At 33.0% G+C, this 27,368-nt stretch overlaps 1 protein-coding gene across 10 annotated transcripts in view; it reads right to left on the minus strand.

The window, feature by feature from the left end:
• The window catches only part of STXBP5L (syntaxin binding protein 5L), a 384,033-nt gene that overhangs the window by 57,380 nt on the left and 299,285 nt on the right, over positions 1 to 27,368 (minus strand). For 5 of the 10 annotated variants that reach the window (XM_057545862.1, XM_057545860.1, XM_057545859.1 and 2 more), the window contains 2 exons: positions 19,815 to 19,880; positions 13,312 to 13,404 (listed from right to left, as the gene is read on the minus strand). In XM_057545862.1, the coding sequence (XP_057401845.1) occupies positions 13,312 to 13,404; positions 19,815 to 19,880 (159 nt within the window). The remainder of the gene's footprint in view (positions 1 to 13,311; positions 13,405 to 19,814; positions 19,881 to 27,368) is intronic. The other 5 variants (XM_057545863.1, XM_057545861.1, XM_057545866.1 and 2 more) reach the window with 1 other exon arrangement.

A 27,368-nucleotide genomic window follows, 5' to 3' on the forward strand; every position in this document is an offset into this window, starting at 1 on the left:
TACTGCAACAAATGTATAAGTTCAGATCATAAATAACAATGGTAAGGGGGATAACTGATTAACTCTGTAAACATTTTTTGAAATAGAAAGAAAATTCTATTATAGATGTGTATGATATAGTGAAGGAAACTTTACCATACCTATGGCAGATGAAATGACTTATTGAATACTACAATGTTAAATTCAGTAGATAAAAAAAATCTTAAATAAAAAATATTTGAAAATAAATTTAATTATATTATTATAAATCAAGCTGTCATAAAATGTTTGAATAAACCAAGAAAACTCCTACAATTTATTGAAAATTTGCCTCATTATCTGTTAACAAAAAATTTACATTGGGCATCTCATAAAATATTTAACTGGAATGTTATAATAGAAAGAAATTGCATTAGGGGAAATCATGTTAGAAATATTTTCTGTCAATTAATACTTTATTAAGACTCAAATTGATACTATCAATTAATTTATACCTTCTAATGAGTGATTTTCTTTACAATTAGGAAAGTTATTTTAAAATAAAGATGCAGTATGATATAGTAGAAAGAATACTTAATTTAAAATCAGAAAACATGAGTCACAAATTTCTGAATTGTTACCACCTAATTATAAAACTTTGAAAAAGTTTTATAAAAATCCCTTCATCAATTTGCAGCTTAATCTTCCCATCTGTCAAATAACATCTTTGATACTATCTCTAATACTTCAGCTGGAATTACTGGAATACATTTTATAAAACCTAAATATAATAGAAACCTAAATATACTTTTTGTGTGTCATGAAATATTACTCATCTTTTGATTTTTTTCCAACCATTTAAAAATTAAAAACCCATTCTTAATTCACAAGTCATACCAAAATAGGTTGCAAGCTGGATTTGGCCTGTGGGCTGTAGCTTGCTGACTACAATACGCCATGCTAAACTACTTATTAAAGGAAATCTAAGCATTATCATTCTAATAAAAATAATAGCAACAGGCAGTTGTCTCTATAAAAAAGACATTAAATAATTCTATTAAGGAGAAATCAAATCAAATTTGAGCAATTTGGGTTTAGAATCAGCAGTACAACAAAAAGATTGTATTTATATAAAAATATGGCAAACTAAATAAATATATGTAATAATTATGCCAGAACAGGTTGCAAATAAAGTATATTTTGTAAATTGATTCACAGTTCAGACAGACTGAGGAAGTGGGATGTTACTATTTTAAATCTTTCACTTAATTTTTAAAATAGGAACTAATTCTTTATAATGTAAGGATTTGTTTCAGAATTTATCTTTTTAATTGTTTCTATTTTGTTTTTAAATAGGGTATTTCAACATATCTATATTGTATAAATTCAAAAATGGATTACAAAGATGCTTTCAGGAAGAGGTCAAACAGTTCCTTTCTATTAGTCTAGTATCTAATTTACTCTGGCTCTCAAATCTGCTCCACTTTTTGGGATACCCCCTCCACTTCACCACCAACCTTCCTGGCTTCCTGTAGACTGCTTCCTACCTAAAAATTGGGGGCCCGTCACAAACCCCATCCTCAAATGTATAACTGGGGGAGGAAAAGGGAGCAATTAGATGGTGGGATTGATTGGCAAACTTCTTTAATAACAATATTAATAACAGGTGTCTGTTATTTATGCACAGAAAAATCTTCACTTGTCCAGCTACTAGTAAACTCCTACTCATCCTTTAAGACAGCTGAAAAATCACCACCTCCTTGAAGGCAGCCTCAGACTTAAGGCTTCATTTGGTGCCATTATCTTAACTTTCATAGCACCTTGTACACATCTTTTATAACACATTTTATTATACTTGATTTTTTTTTACTCTGTCTACTATCGACTAAAATCCTGAAACTTTGAGTTCTCTAGGGATGGGGATTGTATTCCCAATACCTAATTAATTATTGGCATAGAATAGATGTACAATAAGTGTTTGCTGAATGAAAGTTTTAAAAAAACAGTAAAGTCGGAAGGTAGGGGTGAAGGGTTATTCTGAAGAGGGCTAAACAGACAGAAAGCATGTTTCAAGTGGTAGAAGAACATGTTACACGTTAACATTTGAGGAATTTGGGTTGGAAGATGAGTAAGGCAAGAGGGAATAAGAGGCAAGTAGTCCTGGAAATAAACTGAATGAAAACAGTACATATTAACCTTTGCAATGTGCCCTTGGGAATGCAGCTCTCTGAATTTCTTCATTTTTACTGTTACCTAGCAAAAGCATACATACCACTATCATTTCATATTGTTAGCCAAAGAGGAGAAAATGGGAAATAGAAACTTCACATTACTCATTGTCTTAGCACACTGCACGAAGAGAGGTGGAGAATCCTGGCTCAAAGGAATCTTTAAGGTCACATAGTCCAATATCCTACTCAATGCAAGTATTCTCTTACAACATTCTTGACATCATACCTGTTTGTGATAGAAACCTTCAAAGTATAAAAAAATCCAATTTTGGGTTGCTATAATTGCTACAAAATTTCCTTCCATTTGAGCTCAAACTACTTTCCTTTACCATTTACTAGTTTGTTCCAGTTCTAACCTCTGGCACAATAAAAAAAAAAAAAAGTAACTCATTTTTGCTCTCACATGCCAGTTCTTAAAGCATTATGGGCCATCTCTAGGTACCCTCATTTGGTCAGCAGGAATCTGTATTTTAATAAGTGTTGCAGGCAATATTAATAAAAGAGGTTGGCAGATAGATCACATTTTGAGAAGTAATGTTTTACTGTTTTATAAACTTTAACCAACCTATGGGACTTTCACTCAAGACCCTTCCACAAAAAAGTACGTCCTGCGATGCATCTCAGATTTTCCATTAAAGAGACGCCATGTTGTCCTTAGTTATTAAGTTTGATATAGATATTATGTTGCTGAGCATTTAAGGTGATTATGATTTTATATATATATATATATATATACATATATATATGTTAACAGGTACTTTTTTGGTTCCTTTTGAGCAATTTTTTTTCATATCTGTCTTTGATCTTCCATTTTCTAATGAGGAAGAGAAGTCGATAGTTACAAGGATAGTAATGCTCCTATTAGAAGAGAATAGATATGTTTTTTTCCCTTCTGTAAAGCTCCACAAAGACTTCTGCTTTTCTCCAAGGTAAGTTTCCTAGGGTCTGGCGAAATGAAGCCCAGTGATCAAAACCACAGCTGAAGTCAAACCATAACTCAAACATTTGCCAGCTGAGTGACCCTGGTCTGGTAGTTACTTAAATCTCAGGATGATTGTTTCTCTTCCTTTGTAGAATGGGTTTGATAATTAGTCCCTACTTCAAAGGGATCTTGTCAGTATTAAAGAAATATGTGTAAAGTACTTAACATGGTGTGGTAAATAATATTAGGTATTATATTCATTATTAAACTTAGTTGGCAAGAAAGCTTGTCATTCTGTGGTATTCTGTATCAAAAATGACTAACCTGGACAACATGTCCTTTTTGCAATCTAGTGTCTAGTATTGAATACAGCACGTTTGATAATGCCTCCAGTTGCATAAGGTACCATTATTTCTTTCCTCTGCACAATCCCTCAACACCTTGAAAAGCTGCCTGTCTTGGCTCACAGACAGTAATACAGAAAACAGTACCATACTGTAATCCAGCTGTGGGGCAGGGAATATTGCTGCAGCAAGTATTGGAACAGTTTGATTTCTTATTATCCTAGTCCTGTTAGATTCTGGGAAAATTCTTGCTACTTTAACATGTTGTGGCTTACATTTTTGAAAATAAAAAGAAAATTAAAAACAAAGGAAAGAAAATGAATAACTGTACATTTAAAAAGGTGAATTTTATTCTAATGTAAATTACATGCCACTAAATCTGAGTTTTAAAAAATTTGAAGGAAAGCATCCCCATAGATAGTGTTATTCACTTACCTAACCACATCTATCACCTTATGAATCACCTAGAAATTGTTAGGGAGTATGTCATAAGAGACCAAAGATGATGCAAATGAGTAAAAGGATTAGTTGATGGCAAAATACATATTAATATTTATAAATTCAGGTCTCAAGATTTGGTGATGGCCAAGCCCTACAATAGCACCAGATTATAAACCTTTGCAAAACTATTCATCTCTACTCCTAGATTATCTGCCTCCCAAATTCAGGTTCATTTACAGTAATGAGGCATGGTAGTCTGATGGTTTACCATAGCTTATGCCAGAATGAGGTCATATGCTCAGCCCTAAATATAAACAGAAGTTCAGGTATTACAACAGGGTTTTGCCTAGGAGGCTTCAGTATATCTTGACTGTATCATTGTCTGTATATTCATATGCCTTTTTCCTAAGTCCTGATTCAATTTAAAGTAAATAAATAGTGCAGCCTGGCTTATCAGAGGAATGTTGTATTGGCTTCAAATAAGTTTTTATTCAGATCCTTGGTTCCACATTTGAATCAAAATTTTAGGAACAGAGATGAACCCTGAATCAGTCTGAATATGGCTGCTACTTTAATGGGAAATAACATAAAAAGCTAGGTTAGAAGTTTCTAACTTAAATCTTTGATAAGCTGTTTGTTGATTAGAAACAACTGGATTGACTTTTTGATTTCCCATGAAGGATCTACTTTAAGGCTAAGCTACAACTATTAATTGGAAATTTAGAATGGTCAAGGAGAACAAGTTCAGTCTCTTTAGGCCATGGGAGTTCATCATTGCTTTTATAATATAACCACTATTGTATATTATTGAGAATCTATGTTCTGGGCACTAGCACACAGTTAAGATTAAGAAACTTGGCTAAAGTCATAATGGTAGAAAGAGGTAGGGTAAGGTCAAATTTCTAAGACTCCAAAGCTATGCCCTTTGCACTAAGCAATACAATCTTCCTGACAAAGAAGATACCACCTGTGTATCCTAGACATCTTCTATAAAATAAATAAACCTAACACTAAATTAAAATAAAAAGTTGTTTAGATTAAAATGTTTGTAAAGTTTACCTACCTATTGATTCATTACTATATTCCAACCAGTCAGTTAATTAATTTCATTTGTCTCTATCTTCCCTATGCTAGAAACGAAGATAGGACAAAAACACCTGGTGTGTGTGTGTGTATATATATGTATGTGTATATATACATATATATACATCTATGTGTGTATATATATATGTGTATATAAATATACATATATATTTATATATGTGTATATACATATATACACATATATAAATATACATATATATGTATATACATATATACATATATAAATATACATATATATGCATATATACATATACATATATATATGTGCAAGTGTAGTTAAAAAACACACACACAAAAATATTTTGGAGTTACCGTGCCATGGTGGAGTCCTGAAAGACCTACACACCTCTAATTTTGTTGTCATTTCCCACCCCCCGTTTTTTCATAAGTGGTTAAGATATAGCCAGGCAAAGAGGTATATTTATTAGAATTTGCCCCAGCATACAAAATTTTAATGTCATGACTCTAATTTTCTTGCCACCTAAAAATATGTATTACATTTCTATCTAAATGATGTTAGTGAATCAGTGATTTTTGTTAGTGTCATATGAGCAAATGTTAACTGATTATGAAACTTTATTTCTGTTCTTCTCTATCTTGAATTATAAACTAGAGAGAACTAGGTTCTTCAACACACCTTTTTGAAAGCATAAAAAAGGAGGTCAAATAATTTGTGGAATGAGAGGAACTTGAGGTCTAAAGATTAGGTTGGTTCCAGCTAAGCCATGTACTAGCAGGATAAACTTGGGCAAGTTATAGAATTATTTTTCTTAGCCATAATTCTCCACTCATATAAAATGAGTACTATACCAACCTTACAGGACTGCTGTAGGACTAAATATGATAATACCCATGAAAAATACCTTGAGTACTTTAAAGTACTATACGAATGTTGATTACTGTTTTTAGCAAACAAGGTTTAATAAATTCAGAATGTGATAATTTGATTATATAAATTATAAAAACTAAAAATTACTTTCAAAACCAGTTTTTCCTGGAAGTTAAATCATAAATGTGTTTCTGATGTTTCATGAAAAATATATCTAAGTTCTTTTTAATCTTTTTGTTAAAACATTGTCTCTTTATAATTTAGCAACTTCTCTCTGCTTGGGTGTCATAATTGCTTGGGTTTTTTTTTTTCCAGCTCACTCTTTTAAAAAATTTTTATTTTATATTGGGATATAGTTGATTAACAGTGATGCATCAGCCTCAGTGTACAGCAAAGTGACTCAGCCATACATGTACGTGTATTTATTCTTTTTCAAATTCCTTTCCCATCTAGGCCACCACAGAATATTGAGCAGAGCTCCCTTCACTACATAGCAGGTCCCCGTTGGCCATCTGTTCAACACATAGTAGTGCGTATATGTCAATCCCAAACTCCCAATCCATACCCTCCCATTCCTCCCCCCCTGACAACCACAAGTCCATCCTCCAAGTCTGTGAGTCTGTTTCTGTTTTGTAAATAAGTTCATTTATATCATTTTTTTAGATTCCACATAAAAGTGGTATCATATGATAATTGTCTTTGTATGACTTACTTCACTTAGTATGATAAGCTCCAGGTCCATCCATGTTGCTGCAAAGGGCATTGTTTCATTCTTTTTAATGGCTGAGTAACATTCCATTGTATAAATGTATCACAGCTTCTTTATCCATTTATCTGTCAATGGACATTTAGTTTGCTTCCATGTCTTGGCTATTGTAAACAGCGCTGCAATGAACATTGGGGTGCATGTATCCTTTTGAACCATGGTTTTCTCCAGATATATGCCCAGGAGTGGGATTGCTGGGTCATATGGTAGCTCTGTTTTTAGTTTGTAAAGGAACCTCCATACTGTCCTCCATAGTAGCTGTACCAATTTACATTCCTACCAACAGTGTAGGGGGGTTCCCTTTTCTCCACACCCTCTCCAGCATTTATTGTTTGTAGACTTTTTTTTTTTAAGATTTATTTATTTATTGATTGATTGATTGCTATGTTGGGTCTTCGTTTCTGTGCGAGGGCTTTCTCTAGTTGCGGCAAGCGGGGGCCACTCTTCATCACGGTGTGCGGGCCTCTCACTATCGCGGCCTCTCTTGTTGCGGAGCACAGGCTCCAGATGCGCAGGCTCAGTAGTTGTGGCACATGGGCTTAGCTGCTCCGCGGCATGCGGGATCTTCCCAGACCAGGGCTCGAACCCATGTCCCCTGCATTAGCAGGCACACTCTCAACCACTGCGCCACCAGGGAAGCCCCTTGTAGACTTTTTAATGATGGCTGCTCTGACTGGTGTGCAGTAATATCTCATTGTAGTTTGATTTGCATTTCTCTAATAAATAGCAGTGTTGAGCATCTTTTCATGTGCCTCTTCGCCATCTGAATGTCTTCTTTGGAGAAATGTCTATTTAGGTCTTATGCCCATTTTTTTATTGGGCTGTTTGTTTTTTTGATATTGAGCTGCATGAGCTGTTTTTAGATTTTGGAGATTAATCCCTTGTCAGTTGCTTCATTTGCAAATATTTTCTCCTATTCTGAGGGTTGTCTTTTCGTCTTGTTTACGGTTTCCTTTGCTGTGCAAAAGCTTTTGAGTTTAATTAGTTCCCATTTGCTTATTTTTGTTTTTATTTCCATTATGCTAGGAGATGGACTGAAAATATATTGCTGTGATTTATGTCAAACAGTGTTCTTCAATTGTTTTCCTCTAAGAGTTATATAGTATCAGGCCTTATATATAGGTCTTTAATCCATTTTGAGTTTATTTTTGTGTATGGTGTTAAAAAATGTTCTAATTTCATTCTTGTGCATGTAGCTGTCCAGTTTTCCCAGCACAATTTATTGAAGAGACTGTCTTTTCTCCATTGTATAGTCTTGCCTCCTTTGTCATAGATTAATTGACCATAGGTGCTGGGTTTATTTCTAGGCTTTCTATCTGTTCCACTGATCTATATTTCTGTTTTTGTGCCAGTTCCATACTGTTTTGATGGCTGTAGCTTTGTAGTATAGTCTGAAGTCAGGGAGCCTGATTCTTCCAGCTCCATTTTTCTTTCTCAAGATTGCTTTGGCTATTCATGGTCTTTTGTGTCTCCATACAAATTGTGAAATTTTTAATTCTAGTTCTGTGAAAAATACCATTGGTAATTTGATAGGGATTGCATTGAATCTGTAGTATGGTCATTTTGACAGTATTGATTCTTCCAATCCAAGAACATGGTATATCTTTTCATCCTGTTTGTGTCATCTTTGATTTCTTTCATTAGCATCTTATAGTTGTCAGAGTACAGGTCTTTTGCTTCCTTAGGTAGGTTTATTCCTAGTTATTTTATTCTTTTTGATGCAATGGTAAATGGGATTGTTTCCTTAATTTCTCTTTCTGATCTTCCGTTGTTAGTGTATAGAAATGCAACAGATTTCTGTGTATTAGTTTTGTATCCTGCAACTACCAAATTCATTGATGAGATCTAGTAGTTTTCTGGTAGCATCTTTAGGATTTTCTATGTATACTATCATGTCATCTGCAAACAATGACAGTTTTACTTCTTTTCCAATTTGTATTCCTTTTATTTCTTTTTCTTCTCTGACTGCCATGGCTAGGACTTCCAAAACTATATTGAATAAAAGTGGCAACAGTGGACATCCTTGTCTTGTTCCTGATCTTAGAGGAAATGCTTTCAGCTTTTCACCATTGAGTATGATGTTATCTGTAGGTTTGTCATATATGGCCTTTATTATGTTGAGGTATGTTCCCTATGTGCCCACTTTCTGGAGAGCTTTTACCATAAATTGGTGTTGAATTTTGTCAAAAGCTTTTTCTGCATCTATTGAGATAATCATATGGTTTTTATTCTTCAATTTGTTGATGTGGTGTATCACATTGATTGATTTGCAGATATTAAAGAATCCTTGCATCCCTGGGATAAATCCCACTTGATCATGGTGTATGATCCTTTTATTGTATTGTTGGATTCGGTTTGCTAGTACTTTGTTGAGAATTTTTGCATCTATGTTCATCAGTGATATTGGCCTGTAGTTTTCTTTTTTTTGATATCTTTGTCTGGTTTTGGTATCACGGTGATGGTGGCCTCATAGAATGAGTTTGGTAGTGTTCCTTCCTCTGCAATTTTTTGGAAGAGTTACAGAAGGATAGGTGTTACCTCTTCTCTAAATGTTTGATAGAATTTGCCTGTGAAGCCATCTGGTTGTGGACTTTTGTTGGGAGTTTTTTTTTTTTTTTTTAATTTTTATTTATTTATTTATTTATTTATGGCTGTGTTGGGTCTTCATTTCTGTGCAAGGGCCTTCTCTAGTTGTGGCAACCGGGGTCCACTCTTCATCGCGGTGTACGGGCCTCTCACCGTCGCGGCCTCTCTTGTTGCGGAGCACAGGCTCCAGACGCGCAGGCTCAGCAATTGTGGCTCACGGGCCCAGCCGCTCTGCGGCACGTGGGATCTTCCCAGATCAGAGCTCGAACCCGCGTCCCTGCATTGGCAGGCAGACTCTCAACCACTGCGCCACCAGGGAAGCCCTTGTTGGGAGTTTTTAAATCACAGTTTCAATTTCAGTAATTGTGATTGGTCTGTTCATATTTTCAATTTCTTCCTGGTTTAGTCTTGGAAGGTAGTACCTTTCTAAGAATTTGTCCATTTCTTCTAGGTTGTCCATTTTATTGGCATAGAGTTGATTGTAGTAGTCTCTTATGATGCTTTGTATTTCTGTGGTGTCCATTGTAACTTCTCCTTTTTCTTTCCTAATTTTATTGATTTGAGCCCTCTCCCTTTTTTTCTTGATGATTCTGGCTAAAGGTTTATCAATATTGTTTATCTTTTCAAAGAACCAGATTTTAGTTTCATTGATCTTTGCTATTGTTTTCTTTGTCTCTTTCATTTATTTCCTCTCTGAGCTTTATGATTTCTTTCCTTCTACTTACTTTGGGTTTTGTTGTTTCTTCTTTCTCTAGTTGCTTTAGTTGTAAGGTTAACTTGTTTATTTGACATTTTCTTGTTTCCTGTGGTAAGACCGTATTTCCATAAACTTTCCTCTTAGAACTGCTTTTGCTGCATCCCATAGGTTTTGGATCATTGTGCTTTTGTTTTCATTTGTCTCTAGGTATTTTTTATTTCCTTTTTGATTTCTTCAGTAAGCCATTGGTTGTTTAGTAGCATATTGTTTATCCTCCAAGTGTTTGTGTTTTTTTACAGTTTTTTTTTCTTGTAGTTGATTTCTAATCTCATAGTGTTGTGGTTGGAAAATATGCTTGATATGATTTCAATTTTCTTAAATTTTCCGAGGCTCACTTTGTGGCCCAGCACGTGATCTATTCTGCAGAATGTTCCATGTGCGCTTGAGAAGAATGTGTATTCTCTTGCTTTCGGATGGAATGGTCTATAAATATCAATTAAGTCCATCTGGTCTAATGTGTCATTTAAGGCCTGTGTTTCCTTACTGATCTTCTGTCTGGATGATCTTTCCATTGAGGAAAGTGGGGTGTTAAAGTCCCCCATTGTTATTGTGTTATTGTCAATTTCTCCTTTTATGGCTGTTAGTGTTTGCCTTATATATTGAGGTGCTCCTATGTTGGGTGCATAAATCTTTACAATTGTATCTTCTTCTTGGATTGATTCCTTGATCATTATGTACTGTCTTTGTCTTTTGTAACAGTTTTTATTTCAAAGTCTATTTTCTCTGATATGAGTATTGCTACTCCAGCTTTCTTTGATTTCCATTTGCATGGAATACCTTTTTCCATCCCCTCACTTTCAGGCTGTATGTGTCCCTAGATCTGAAGTGGGTCTCTTGTAGAGCACATACACGGGTCTTGTTTTTGTATCCATTCAGCCACTCTGTCTTTTAGTTGGGGCATTTCACAAATCTGTTTATGTTTAAGGTAATTATTGATATACATATTCTTATTGCCATTTTGTTAATTGTTTTGGATTTGTTTTTGAAGGTCTTTTTTCTTCCTGTTTTGTTCTCTTGTGATTTGATGAATAACTTTCATGTTGTGTTTGGATTGCTTTTTCTTTTTTGTGTATCTTTGTAGATTTTCGATTTGTGGTTACCATGAGGTTTTGATGTAGCACTCTATATACAAAGAAGATTGTTTTAAGTTGATGATCTTTTCATTTCAAATGCATTTCCAATATCCTGCATTTGTACTCTCCTCTTCTCACAATTGCTGGTTTTGAATTCATAATTATATGTGGATGATTTCCTACCTTTACTGTGTGTTGGCCTTTACCAGAGAGCTTTTCCCTTTGTAATTTTCTTGTTTGTAGTTGTGGCCTTTTCTTTTCCAACAGAGAAGTTCCTTTAGCATTTTTTGTAAATCTGGTCTGGTAGTGCTGAATTCTCTTAGCTTTTGCTTGTCTGTAAAGCTTTTGACTTCTCCATCAAAACTGAATGAGAACCTTGCTGGGTAGAGTATTCTTGGTTGTAGGTTCTTCCCTTTCATCACTTTAAATGTATCTTGCCAACCCCTTTTGGCCTGCAGAACTTCTGCTGAAAAATCAGCTAATAACCTATGGGAGTTCCCTTGTATATTATTTGTTGATTTTTCTCTTGTTGCTTTTAATATTTTTTCTTTGTCTTTAATTTTTTCAATTTGATTACTGTGTGTCTCTGCATGTTCCTTCTTGGGTTTATCCTGCCTGGGACTCTGTGCTTCCTAGACTTGGGTGACTGTTTCTTTTCCCATGTTAGGGAAGTTTTCAGCTATTATCTCTTCAAATGTTTTCTCAGGTCCTTTCTCTCTCTCTCCTCCTTCTGGGACCCCTATAATGTGAATGTTGGTGCATTTTATATTGTCCCAGAGGACTGTTAGACTGTCTTCATTTCTTTTCATTCTTTTTTCTTTATTCTGTTCTGTAGCAGTGATTCCCACCATTCTGTCTTCCAGTTCACTTATCCATTCTTCTGCCTCACTTATTCTGCTATTGATTCCTTCCAGTGTATTTTGTATTTCACTTATCATATTGTTCATCTGTTTGTTTGTTCTTTAGTTCTTCTAGTTTTTGTTTCCCCCAGTCCTGTGGAATTCCTGCGATCAAACTCCACTGCCCTTCAAAGCCAGATTCTCTGTAGGCTCTTCCTTCCACTGCCAGAACCCCAGGTTGGGGAGCCTGATGTGGGGCACAGACTTTCACTCCTGTGGGAGAACTTCTGTGGTATAATTGTTTTCCAGTTTGTGGATTGACCACCTGGTGGGTATGGGATTTATCACGATTGTGCCCCTCTTACTGTCTCACTGTGGCTTCTTTGTCTTTGGATGTAGGAGATCTTTTTTGGTATTTTCCACCATTTTTTGTTGTTCACTGTTCAGCAGTTATTATTTTGGTGTTTTTGTAAGAAGAGGTGTGCTCACATCCTTCTACTCCACCATCTTGTCTCCACTGACCGGATGTCATATAATTCCAATTGTGATTATTTTTTGTAATTCCCATATTTTTGTTCTCAATTTATTAATGAAAATCAGGGGGAAAGCTTAGGCTTTACAACCAAATATAACTGAGTTGGGATTCTAGCTTCACTTATTTAAATACTCTGAGCTTCAGTTTTCTCATCAGAAAAAAGGCATATCACAGGGGTGTTGTATTACACAAGGAAAAAAAAAGAAACTGCTGTCTTGGAAAATTGTGGGTTACAATTATTTTTAGGTTCCTTAGTCACTGACTTTACTTGGGGTCTAGAACATTGGTAATTCATGCTTGTTAAAGTTGTAAATCTAGTCACAACTATTTTGTAATGAATGCCTAATTTAAGAAAGCTGTACAACTTGTGTTTTATTCTGATTTGGTCCCTATGAGCAGCATCATATATTCAATGAATCTGCATAAAATTTACAGGACCTTTTTTCTGCTCACTATTTTTGAGAGAGCATTGCCCCTTTGAGGTGATTCTTTGGAATTTCCATGATAATCATAGTTGTTTCTGATCACAGAAAATATTTAATTGTATCATGAAGAGTTAAGGAGAATTTTTACAAAACTACTTTTTGGCTCTTAGGTTTTCCCTGAATTATCTGTTGGCCACTCAATTATTTTCTTATAGGCCTGATGAAATTATCCAGGTTTACAGTAAAAAAAAAAAAAAACCACCACTATCTAAATTCTATGGCAAATGTCAAAAGCCTTAGGAATTCCTGCTTTATATCTCATGAAGTTGGTGTCTATAGTTTTAACCATTGCTTTAGGGAAATTAGTCTTCATTCACCGTGAGGGACCTGTGTTTTCAGCACAACGAGTAAGAATAAAGGTTTTGAGACAAATTGTGAAGTCTAGAAAATTATGGAGATATGAATAACTTCTTTGTTCATAAAAGACATTTTCACTTTCACCTGGCAAGTGATGTACTTGATTCCTCTGTCTCACAGCTGGTATTTCATTCCTATAAAAGCCTGGTGCTGCCTCGGGAGTTCTGGTAGCAAGTCCTAAAGGAAGGGAATAAAAAACTATTGGCATGTAATTTTTAGCCCACGTAAACCAAGTATTTTTACCTTAGAGGTGAATTTCATGATAACTATTTGGAAGGGTGTCTGTTTTGTGCCTTTACCTGAGTATTTTGGTACTGCCTCAACAGAGGACTCTTTGGGAGCAAGAAGCATTCTTCTTTGGAGGATGTGATGGGGTTCTAGACATGTAGAATCACACAGAAGCAGCATTCAAACTAGGCTATGAGACCTAGTTCTAACTCAGGTTTGAGAACAACAGAGTTGATTACTTCTTTTTTAGTATTTTGTGACATTAGTTTCTGTGATATTTTTAATAAAGATATTTTTAAGGATAAATATTTCTATCACCCTAGTCTTCACTTGAATTTGGTAGCATTATAAGTCTATTGTATATTGTGGACAGTGAGAATCATGAAGATGAATAGCTGCATAGGTAGCAGCAGTACTAGGACCTAATGCTAACCTAGAAAATGATGTTAAACTGGGAAAATGATTTTTAAAGGCAAACCTTCAAGTAGGACAAATTAGAAAAATGCACACCTTGTGGGCAGACATAAGTCTATAGTTGAAGGCTTGGTTAGTTTCTTGGGCCAAAGATAAAGGGGCTGCTTCATTTAGGGGACTGCAGTTCTGTTCCAGGTAAGTGGAGCTGGGGCTCATGTTAGCTTCTGCTCACCCCCTTGGGATGCATGTTTATGCAGTGCACAAACTGCACAAGCTTACCTGGTGAGTGAAAAATGGTTACACAGCTTAAAGGAAAAATAATAACAATTTGTATACCTATTGCTTTAATGTTGGTTTCTGCAGATAGACTGTCAGTTCCATTTGGCATGGGGTATGTTAATTTTGTTCATTAGTTTATTCTCAGTGGATATCATAATATCACTCTAACTGTAGATATTGTAAATTACTTGTTAAATAGTTGGGTGAATGAGTAATATGAAATGATTGTTATCCTGGAAGCTGAGAACATCAGCATTCTGGTTGGCTTACTGGGACCCTTTCAGCTCCCAATCCCTACTCTTGTCTCTCTCATCATCCTAAAGGAAATATTTAATAGTCATTCTATTAATTAGAATTATTGTTCTATTAATATTTAATTTAATAAAATATTAAACTTCACCCTATATTACTTGTGGTTTATTGGGCTAAAAGGGAGTTTAAGAACCATGTAGGAAAGCAGTTATAAAATGATTATCGGTTTCTGGCTTTCCTAATTTCTGACCTCTCCTACTCAGAGATATTCCTTGTAATTAACTCAGAAATCTTGAAAGACTCATACCTGAGACTGGAAAAAAGAAAAGATATCTGCTAACACCACATCTATTCAGCATTGTTTTGGAGGTCCTAGCTAATTTCTTCCTTTAGAAAGAAGAAATGGAACTGTCATTTTAACAGGGGGGAGCATAACTGGATACATAGATAATCTAAAAGAATTGACAAATTACTGAAATAAGTTTATCAAATTTTCCAGACATGAGGTCGATATACAAAAATTAATTATTTTTATATTCTAGCCATAAAAAATAATAAAAAGATATTTAAAAATTTACAACATAAAAATATCAAATACTGAGTAATAAAGCTAATGAAAGATGTGTAAGACCTCTACAAAGAAAACTAAAAATATTACTGAAAGTAAAGAAGACACATAAATGGAGAGATACCAAGTGGAAAATTCATTGTTGAATGTCATTTCTGACCAACTGATCTATAGATGAAATTAAATTGCAATCACTATCCAAGCATATTTGTTTGGGTGCAAACTGACTAGTTTTTTCTAAAAGTTATATGAAAACAAAAGACCTAAAATAGCTATAGCATTCTTGAAAAAGAACTACAAAAACAAAATTGAAGGACCTATACTACCAGCAATACTATAAAGCTATAGCAATTAAAACAGTGTGGAATCGGATTAATGGTAAACATGCAAATGAAATAGAACATAAAGTCTAGAAACATGCACATACATGGTAGAGTACACTAATTTATGGCAAAAGTACCATTTTAGTGTGGGGGAAATGATAGTTTTCTCATAAATGGTCCTTGTCAACTGGATACCTAAATGAAAGTAATAAACCTTGACTCTTTCCTCACATTAGACACAGAAGTACATTTCAAATGGAACTTGAACTTAAAAGTGAAGGTAAAACAGTAAGCCTCCTAGAAGATAGGGAAATAGTTTTATGAACTTGAGACGGGCAAAGATTTTCTTAAAAATAAAACAAAGCACATAAAGCACTAACAATGAAAGAAAGTATTGATCAATTGAATAACATTAGCATTAAAAACTTCTGCTCATCAAAAGACCACCTTTAAGAGAGTAAAAGGCAAGGCACAGGATGGGAAAAGATATTTTGCACTATATACATCCAACAAAAGTACTTCTTTGTATGTATGTATCTACCTATCTACATACATACACAGAATTTCTTATATATCAAAGAAAGTTGGCAACGTAATAACAATGAGTAAAATACTTGAATATCTTATAAAAGGATATTAAAAATAGTCAATGTAAAAGTTCATCAAAATCATTAGACATCAGGGATATGCATTGCAATTTAATTCTACAACAAGACAGCACTATATACACTCCAGAATGACTGAAACTGAAAAAAGAAAATCGGCAAGTATGTGGAACAAATAGAACTTTTATACACCGTTAATGGAAGTAAAATTGGTGCAACCACTTTAGAAAACTTGGTAGTATTTCCTGAAGCTGAACAGCTGAACATATGCATACCCTATGACCTCAAAACTCACTCCCAGATACATGTAACACAGAAATGAGTTATATTTGTATTAAAAATTAGACAAGATTGGTCATAACAGCTTTACTTATAATAGCCCCCAACTGAAAACCACCTAAATGTTCAGCAATAATAAACTGCATAAATGAACTGAGATATATTCATATAATGGAACATTACACATCAATAAAAATCATTCAGCAACATAGATGAATATCATACACATAATGAACAAAATAAGCAAAAAATAAAAGTAAATACTGAATGATTCCATTCATCTAAGAGTCCAAAACCCACAAAACTAATCTATGATGATAAAAGTCAGAATAGCAGGTAACTTTGTGGGGGTTAGTGGCTGAGAGGGGCATAAGGGACGTGTCTGGGGTTCTAGTAACATTCCAAATCTTGATCTGGGTAAGTTTACTTGGTGTATTCATTTGTAAAAACTAGTCTACCTGAACTGTTAACAGTTATGCACTTTGAGGTTTACATATTGCACCTCAGTTTAAAAAAAGTTTACCTCAACAGAGGTAAGGCCAAGGAATACAAAAAGAAATTAAAAATAAAAGCAAGAGTTGTAAAAAAAAAAAAAAAAAAAAAAAAAAAAGCAAGAGTTGTGGTATTAATAGCAAACAAGGTGAATTCAGGTGAAGGACACAATATGAAATGAACAATGGTGATTAATGGTAAAGAATGTATTTTTTTGTAGATATATCTTCAAATATTTACACATGAATATTTTAAAAAATAAACAGCAGATACAAGGAAAAATAGACAGAAACACATGATTAATACAATATTTTAATTCACCTTTTCCCCATCTTTGACAAGTCAAGTAATCAAAATATAAGTAATGACATGAGAGACTTAAATAACATGATTAATAAGGTAAAACTTATGGCTACCTAATGCCACACATTTACATTAAATAACTCTTGGGTCAAAGAAATATAAACAAACTGTTTACTATATAGAAAATACTCTTAATGCAATCATAATATATCAAAAGCTATTACATGTTAAAACAGTTCAAAGAGAAATTTAGCCTTGTTTATCAATATGTAAGAAAGAATAAATATAAATGAATTAAGCATCTACCACAAAAAGGTGAAAAAGGAAAAAGTAAAATGAAGGAAAACAGAGGAGATTAATAAAGATAAAGCAGAAATCAGTAAGCTAAAAGACAAATTAAAAAAAACCAATAAAACCACTGTTTGGGTTTAAACAGCGAAATAGATCAACTTAGTTACCCTAATTAAAGAAAGGCTCTCAATCTTTTCATATGTGTATTGTATATTTTTAGAAATGTTCCATAATGAAAAAAATTTTCTTTTCAGAGAAAGTACAAATATACAAGATAAGTAACTATAAAGGGTAAATGACAGGGGAATTCTACTAAAATGTTAAAAAGTAGATAACCAATAGTATTTAAATTGTTCGGCATAAGAAGTCCTTAAAAGAAAAGATCAATGATTAGAAAAAAACTGCTCTAAGGCAAGATATACCACAAGCAAAGTTAAAAGTTAAAATTGAGAAAAATATTTGGATCTCATGTCATAAAGGGAATATCTTCTTAACTTATGAAGAGGACTAATTAATTTTAAAAAAATGAACAACCCTATAGAAAATGGGCAAAGTATATGAATAGATAATTTACAAAAAATATTTAAAGAACTCTTAAATATATAAAAGGGTGTTCAACATCACTTATAATATGTGAGAGGTAAATTGAAACTGCATTGACATATTCTTTTTACCAAATAGACTTGCAAAGATAAAAAAATTTGATAACCAATACTTTCATGTTATTGCTAGAAGGAGAGAGAACTGTTGCAAACCCCAAGAAGAGCAGTTGGGGAATATCTATAAAGATTAAACAGGTGTATACTCTTTGCCCTAGCAACTTCAATTTTAGGAATTTATCTGATAGATATATCTGCACACATTTAAAGTGAGGAATGTACCTAGGTTAGTCACTGTGGCATTGTTTGACATAGCAATAGACTGGTACTAAACTAAGTGTCCTTTAATTGGTAAAATGATTAAATAAATTATAGTACACACATGTAATTCAATATCATATAAATGTAAATAAGAATAAGAAAATACTTTATGTAATGAAATGGAAAGCAAGATACACTGTAAAGTGAAACAAGCAAAGTACAACAAAGTGCATAATATACTACTTTTGTACAAAACAGAAGGCAAAAGTCTGTTTCTTTTTGGTTTGTTTACAAACACAAATTGCCTGGAAGGATAAACAAGAAACTACCAATAATGTTTATTTTTTCAAGAGAGTAGAAACAATGTATGGGGAAGGATGGGAGGGAAATTTATTTTATTCCATTTCTTTTTGATATTAGAACCTAATAAATGTATTACTATTCAAATTCAGATTATGGATGAGAATTTAAAGTGAGGTAAAATTAATTGAATTTGATATAGGATATTAAATTATATTTTAATTGAAGATTTCTGACACGGGAAAATATCAAAGTAATATTTTAAGGAGATTAATTTTGCAACATGATATGCAAAATGAATTCTAAGAGAGAGAGATGGAAAATAGAGACACCTGTTAGAATAATTTTGTAATATTCTAGGTATGGTGTAATAAATACCTATATTAGGATGGTGCCAATGGGAATGCAAAAGAAAGGGTAAATGTATGAGACCATGATTAACATGAAAGCAGTAAAATAAGGATTAAATGGATATGATTAAAACAGAAATTTACACAGGACACAACTAGATTCTATTCAGCCTACATTCCTGAAGAATAACAATAAACATCTAACAACTCTTAAGGAAGTAGATTGAAGAATGTCACAATTCCAGCTGAATTTCTAAAAGTCAAAATTCATTGCTTTATAAAGAGATAACTAAATGTTTATAAATTTGCATGAAGTTAAAAATAAAATATTTAAATAAAATAATTTAAATAAAAAAATAATTTTTTGATACTCTCTGAAAACAGATCTACAATTCAATGTCAAAGATATACCTAATTTTTTGGTGCTTAAAAATTTACACATTACTATGTGTATATTATAGAAAAATCAGGTAAATAAAAAATTTTTTAAAAGCAAATTATTCACAGTGCTAACACCCAACAATTTGTACTATACCCTTTTTTTCCACAGACCTTACAAACTTATTCCTAAGAACCTTTATACTCATATTTTTAATATAATGGGCTCACAACATATATTATCATTTTTCTTTTGCCAATGAATATACATGTTTTAAAACTATGATCCAGAGGGATGGTTTCATATGTTACTGCACCTACAGTATATATTTCCCACTAATTCAGCTCTAGCTATGAGAGAGTTTCTGTATAATATTATAATTTTTACTTAGCATTATTAATATATCTGCAAAATAACTTCCTTTAAAATGTCTTTAAAAGTATTACACTCATACCTCTGATCTTAATTTTTTGGGAAGCAATAAATATTTTAAGACATTTATTTCTATTTTATTTTGGAATAGAATTTGCTTATGGTTAAATTTCAAAATGAAATTACACCTAATTACCAAAATTATGAATTTCTCAAGAATTATGAAGATAAAGCAGTAGATTACTGCAGTGAAGTAATCTTCAGAAGATTGAAAAATACCACTCATGTTTACCTGGAGTGGGAGACTTGCAACGCTCAAGTTCCAGGGGAACTGGACTGTCATTCAGCTCAGTTAAACCTGAAAATGAAATGACAAAAAATGAGAAAATTTGCTAAAATTTTGTAGATAATTCTTATTAATTCCTAGAAGTTTTAAAAGGTTTTATTTTTCCCCTGTGAGAACTTATCTATGCTTATGTTATGACAAGTATTTTGGAAAATTTTAACAATGACATAGGAAAAAATAAGCAATAACTAACTGATATATAAAGGGTAATTGAATATGATGGTGGAAAGATATAAAATTCCTTTTCTTATTTTTTCATATGAAGTAACTATTTTAGTAAATGATGTAGTTTCATCTGAAAATAGACCAAGAAAAACATGAAGTAGAAGGGGTTTTTAAAAAGATCTAATCAAATCTTCCACTTCCAAGAGAAACGGTTATTGGCTTTTTAAAAGACCTGCAAGGAGGTATAACAAATTTTGACTATTATACCTATTTATAAAAATGCAGTATTGTATAGTAAATACTCAATGATTTGTTCAATGGTATCAAATTCCTTCTTATAATCACTATATTTTTCTCATTTCTAATATTTCTTATATTCTATTGTCACTTTCCTGAAAAATACAAGGATAGGCACAATAGATTAATAAACATTTTGTAATTCCCACTATCTGCCAGTCTGCATTCCTGTGGCATTCACAAAATATCCTTAGGGTTTTCCTACCCTTATTGGAGAGTTTCATATTTTTTCTTTGTAAATAAATATTCAGAGTTTCTACTTTAATGTAAATCCCCATACCCAGGGGTACTTAAGAGCCATTGTAAATTACCCAAACCATCTTTACTCATATTCCTTTCCACCACCCCCTTCTTTATATAATTTGTACCAATAAACTTGCTGTAGGTTCAAAAAATCATAGAATTTTAGAAAATGTCCATTGTCACACTCTATCCCAACCCTTACGTTTTATAAATAAGAAACTGTAAGTTCGGAGAGTTTAAACTATTTAAGGTTACAGAACTGAGTAGTGCCAAATCTTCAATAGAATTGTTTACATATTTTGCTTAAGAGTCTTCTGTTGGAAGTAGGTATTGTGAATATTTTCCTCCATTTGTGACTTATCTTTCTATTTTCTTGGTGAAAATAAGATGTCTTTTGATGAGCAAAAGATTAATTTACCTTAAGGGCAATTTATTGATTTTTTTCTTTTATTTTGAATTTTTTTTTTTGATTCCTGTATAAGTAATCATTGCCTACCCCATGGTAATGAAAATATCACTCTTTGTTTTCTCAAGAAACTTTTTTAATTTTTAGCTTTCATTTACAGGACTATAAATCATCTCAAGTTAATTTTGATTATGGTGTGAGGTAGGGATTAAGGTCCATTTTCCCCCTATCTATTTGCCCAGTTGTTCATGATTATTTGTTAAAAAGATTTTCCTTCCTCATTGATTTGTGTTAGCGCCTTAGTCAAAAATAAATTGACCATGTATGTGTGGGTCAATTTCTGGATTCTCTATTCTGTAATCATTGGTCTATTTGTCTTTTTTTTTTTTTTTTTTTGACTACCACACTATCTAATTAATGCAGGTTTATATTACATCCTGTAATCAGGAAGTGAAATCTTCCAACTTTGTTCTTTTGCAAAAGTGTTTTAGTTATTCTAGATTCTTTGCATTTCTACATACATTTTAAAATCAGTTTGTCAATTTCTATAAAAAAGATATGCTAGATTATTATTGAGTTGTGATAAATCTATAGATAATTTGGTAGAATAAATATCTTAAAAATATTGAGTCTTCCAACCCATAAAGATGGTATCTCCTCCATTTAAATAATGTATAAACATTTTCTTTCTGTAGATTTGAGTGTACAGGTCTTATACATGGCATTTTTCAAGTCTTCTACTTCCTCTTTGGTCTTCTGCCTAGTTCTCATATTATATTTAAAAGTGGAGTATTAAAATTACCAATAATTATTGTCAAATTGTCTATTTATCCCTTTGATTCTGTCAGATATTGCTTCATGTACTTTGTAGCTCTGTTGTCAGGTACATATATTTATAATTGTTATATCTTTTTGATATATTGACCATTTTATCATTTTAAATTGTCCCTCTTTAGTGAAATTTTTTGATTTAAAATCTATTTTGTCTGATATTAGTAGAGCTATTAGATTACTGATCTGAGATCTTTCTTTTTTCTAATTTAAGCTTCTAATGTTCTAAATTTTCCATTAGGCACTACCTTAGTAACATCTCAATATCACAAATTTTGATATTTTGTGCTTACACTTTCACTAAGTTAAAAATATTTTTAAAATTCCCTGTGATTTCTTTTTTAAGAGACATGAGCTATTCTTAATTTTCAAATATTTGGGAATTTTAAGACATATTTCTGTTACTGATTTCTAATTTAATTTCTTTTATGATCAGAGAACTTACTCTGCTTGATTTTAATTCTTTATTGTTTCATGACTCAGTCTATATTTGTGAATATTCCACATCTAATGAAAAAAATGCACATTTTCATTAGTGTGATGTAGGTGTCTATTTATGTCAGTTAGGCCAATTTGGTTAAGAGAGTTGCTTAAGTTTTTTACAGCCTTACCAATTTTTGTCCTTAGACAACTCAAGTGAAGTGCTAATCAATCAGATTCTACACAGTACTGAATTGAACTAGGGCTGGTCTGCAGCTTTAATTAGATTAGGTTTCCCTTCAAAATCTCTTTGCTCCTCAATCCAACACTCAAACTTCCCTAACCCTTCCTCAAGGGGCTGATTCCTAATTTTCCCAGTATTTGTGCAGAAAGAGGGTTGAGATGCAGTTTCAGATAGTTTAATTCAGCTTGGGTCAAATTCTATAATAACTCCTGAATGCAAGCACTTTGAGACTGCATAAATTCTCTGTGCTTTCTTATTTGCTGCCACTCTCTCAGAAAAATTCTGAGAGTGGTGGGGTTAGTTGGCAGAGAATTGCCAAACTGAATAATTTTGTGTTTAGAGCTATTTCAGATTCCCACTCAAAAGTTCAGTCCAGATAGTCATTAAACCTATAGTTGTTCCTATTCTTTGCAGTCTGTCCATCTATATAAGGCCCATTCCTTTCCTGACCTGTGTCCAGCTCAGTCACTTGCCCCAGGTATAAAAGCAGCTGCAGTTTTCTGCTTATCTATGAATGGCTCTTATCTCTCTGGAATTCAGTTAATCAAGGCTTCTTTGAATCCACCACTCTTCAGAAGCCTCGGTAGAAAAGTATAATTTTAATTTTATCATTGTTATTATCACAGGATTTTATTATTATTGTTGTCGTCATTGTTACCATAGGGATGAAGAATTTTTATATCTTTCAACATCCTATCTGGAAATGGAAAGCCCCTCCACTTAAATCTACTCTCTTGGAAATACTGTTAAAGCTGTATTGAAGGCATGTGGAACAAAGGAATGGAAACCAGGTAAACTGGTTAATCCATTACTGACACTAGTAGGTATTCACTGAAGTGCTCAGGGTAATGCCAAATAATTGTGCTTTTCCTCATAATATATTGAACACTCAATGGTGAGATTTCCCAAAGATTATGTAGAGAAAGTTATGTCTGATATATGGATAAAGTAAAGCAAATTGACAACTAAATTTGGAAGATCTGTATAGTGATTCATTAGAAAATAGTAAATCCCGGTTAAGATCAGATAGAGATATTTTACGGTAAATAAATAATTGAATATCAGAAGACAAAACCCCCTTGGGTGCAATGAATTATATCAACATTTATTTAAAGATTTCTAAGACTATATACCTATAATGTGTCTTACTGGATAATTTAATCAATATCGTATTTGAAGTAGCAACTTGTGAATGTTAAATAAAATACCAATATTCTTTAGGAGACTAATACCCAGTGTACAAATGTCTTCACATATATAAATAGTCTACACTTTGGGAATGTTCTTACCAAATTACCATTTACCATATAAACTTCTCTGGTCTCAATGCTTTCAAATTTGATTGACATTTTAGCCAGATAAATTTTTTGTTGTGGGGTGATATATTGTAGGATGTTTATCAGCATCTGTGGCTTCTAGCCACTAGATGCCAGTAGAGCACTCCTCCCCCCAATTGTGACAACAAAAAATGTTTCCAGACATTGCCAAATATCCTCTGGGGGACAAAATCATGCCAGGTTGAGAACCACTGCCCTAAGTTATATTAGCTGTTTTATTTGTTCGAGTCACATTGAAATTACTGTTAAACTAAACTCTAGAAAACTCACATATATTACTAAATAATATCTCCCCTATTTTTAGTTTCTTTGTTCATTTTTTTAGAATTCAAAGATGGAACCTTATATTTTACCTACTAATTACAGATCAGTGTGCTTTTCAATACAAAGTTTGGAGTAAGAAAACACTGTAAAACTGATTTCAAAAAGAAAGGAAACCTATTAAAATACAGAACTGAAAAACAGAGATGTAAAAATCACTTGTTTCATTTCTCAACCAAATCATACATTTTGTAACTTATCCCTCTGATTCTGTAGCTTTCTCCTTTTCTTTTATGTACCTCTCTATTACAATAGAGAAAACTTCCTGTTAAATACTAATCTTTGTACATATGCTCTGATTTCCTCTCCCTTAACTTTCTGAAGGATTTTGCTTCTTTAGTTATTATTTCCTCTGTCCCCTACCACCAATCTCTCTTTCTCTACGGATCATTCAATATTCACATCAACTTTAAAATATGCTCTTTACCTAAAATGAAAAAAATCCTTCTTTTAACACTTTATTCCAATGCAGGTACTGACCTATTTTTTGGCACCCCTTCATAACCAAACATCTCAAAAGAGTTATTTACTTGTGCTGTTTCCTCACTTGCCACTCCTTAGTCTAATATAATTGTGGCTTCTATCCCAATATTTTTCCAAAACTACTTTTTAGAGAGTCACTAATAACCTTCACAGCACAACACCCACTAGACCCTTTTCTAAGCTTACCCTACTTATCCTATCTGTAGCATTTGATGTGACTGACCACTTCTTGAAACACTCCCCTTTAATTTGGCTTCTGCAATAGTCTCCTCATTTCTCCTCTTCTCTCTGGCAAGTCCTCTCTGCCAGCTACTCTTCTTCCTTTGGAAATTAAATGTTGAAATTCCTGTTTCTTTATCCACAAGCCCCCTCTTCCCTTCTTCTGCTCCCTCCATGCCTACATAACTTTATTCCCATGCCATTACATACTAAATTACAGCCCTGATATTCAGATTTGTTTACCTGTCCACTTATCGTCTTCACTTGGATAAACAATACACACCAAAATTTAACATGTCTAAAACCGAACTCTATTCCCTACCAACATACTGTGCCCCAACCCTAGCTTCTTCATCTTTGTAAATAATATCATGACAGTCATTGGCTCAAGCCCAAATTTGGAAATAATCTTTGATTCCACTTTCTGATCTCCCAAATTGAATTATAATTAGTAGCTCTGTAAGTGATTCTTGCACCTATCTTTTTTCTCCACAACAGTGCTATCACCCTGGCCAAAGCTACCTTCATTTCCGGCCTGGAGTATAATATAGGCCTCCCAACTGGTATACTGGCTTTCATTCTTTTTGGCCCCACAATATTTTCTTCATTCAGCAGTGTGGATAACATTTTTAAGATATAAATCAAAGCATATCATTTTCTTGCTCAAAACAGAATTTCTTATAATTGCTTTAGAAGATTGTATGATCTTGTCCCTGCTCATCTAGACATCAAAATCTTAACCCACTTTCCCTCTCAATCACTACACCCCAAGCCTCCTTGACCTTCTATTTCTAGAAGATAGTTAAAGTCCTTAACCACCTTAGAACCTTCATTATAAGCTGTTCATTCTGCCTGGAATACACTGCTCCCTGCCCTTCATGTGCCTAGTTCTCTTTTAAAAAATAACTCTTTGAGGTTCAACTGACATATTTATAAAGTATTTAGTTTGATAAATCTTGAAATGTGTATACCCTTGTGAAACCATCTCTACAATCAAGATAATAAATGTATCCAAGAGTTTCTTTGTGTCCTTTTGTAACCCTGTCTTCCAGCCCTCTCCATATCAGCCCCTTCCCCATCCCCATGCAACCATGGGTCTGCTTTCTGTCACTCTGCATTAGTTTTCATTTCCTAGAATTTTATATAAATGGAATCATACAGTATCTGCCCTTTTTTGTCTGGTTTCTCTAACTCAATGTAAGACTCATTATTTTGAGATTCATCCATGGTATAGCACATATCAATAGTGCATACCTTTTTATTACTGCGTAGTAAATCATTGAACAAACATACGAGATTTCTTTATTCATTTAGTTTTCGACGGAGACTTTAGTTGTTTTAGTTTTTGATTACTAAAGATATTTGAATTTTTGGCTGCTATGAATGTCTTTGTATGGATATATGCTTTCATTTATCTAGGGTAAATAACTAGATGTAAAGTGGCTAGGTCATATTATAAGTGTATGTTTAAATCTTTAGAATCTGCCAAATGGTTATACCATTGTACATCCCCACCAGTAGTGTGTAAGAGATTCTATTTCTTCTACATTCTTGCCAGTACTTGGTATGATCAGTCTTTTAAATTATAGTCATGATAATAGATGTATTATTATATCTCATTGTACTTTTAATTTGATTTTCTTAATAATGAATGTTTTTGAGTATCTTTTCATATGCTTATTTTTATCACTATATTTTCATTTGTGAATTATTTATTCAAATCTTTGGCCTATATTTTTATTGGGTTGCTTGTTCATTATTGAGTTCTGAGAAATTAAAAAATGTATTCTAGATACAAGTCCTTTATCAGATATATGCTTTGCAAATATTTTCTCTTAGTCCATGGCTTAACTTTTCTCTCTCAAAACAGTGTCTTTTAAAGAGCGGAAATTTTTACTTTTGAAAAAATCCAATTTATCCATACGTTTGTTCTTTTATGGAGCACGTCATTGGATATTATCTAAAACACTTTTGCCTAACCTAAGGTAACAAAATTTTTCTCCTTTCTTCCTAGATTTATGGTTTTATATTAAAGCTTATGATCCATTGTAAGTTAACTGTTAAAAATATAGTACAAAGTATGGATCAAAGTTACTTTTTTTACAAAAGGACATTCAATGTTTAAATATCATTTGTAGAAAAGACTATGCTTTCTCTGCTTAACTACCTTTGCACCTTTGTAAAAAATCGGTTGTCCATATATGTGTAGATGTATTTCTAGAGTCTGTTGAGTTCCACTGACATATTTGTCTTTGGACCAATACCAACCTGACTCAATAACACACTAATTTTTAAAAAAGTCTTGAAATTAGGTAGTGTTGGTTCTCCAAGATTGTTCTTTTTAAAAGCTGTTTTGGCTACTCTAAATCCTTTGCATATCTATATGGACTTTAGAATCAGTTTGTCAATTTCTATTAAAAAGTCTGCTGGATATTTATTGGGATTGTATTGAACTATGGATCAATTGGGAGAGAACTGATATCTTAATAATATTGAGACATGTAATTTTTCATTTTTTAAGGTCTTCTTTAACT

The sequence above is a fragment of the Balaenoptera acutorostrata genome, chromosome 4, assembly GCF_949987535.1.
Source record: "Balaenoptera acutorostrata chromosome 4, mBalAcu1.1, whole genome shotgun sequence".
Lineage (NCBI taxonomy): Eukaryota > Metazoa > Chordata > Mammalia > Artiodactyla > Balaenopteridae > Balaenoptera > Balaenoptera acutorostrata.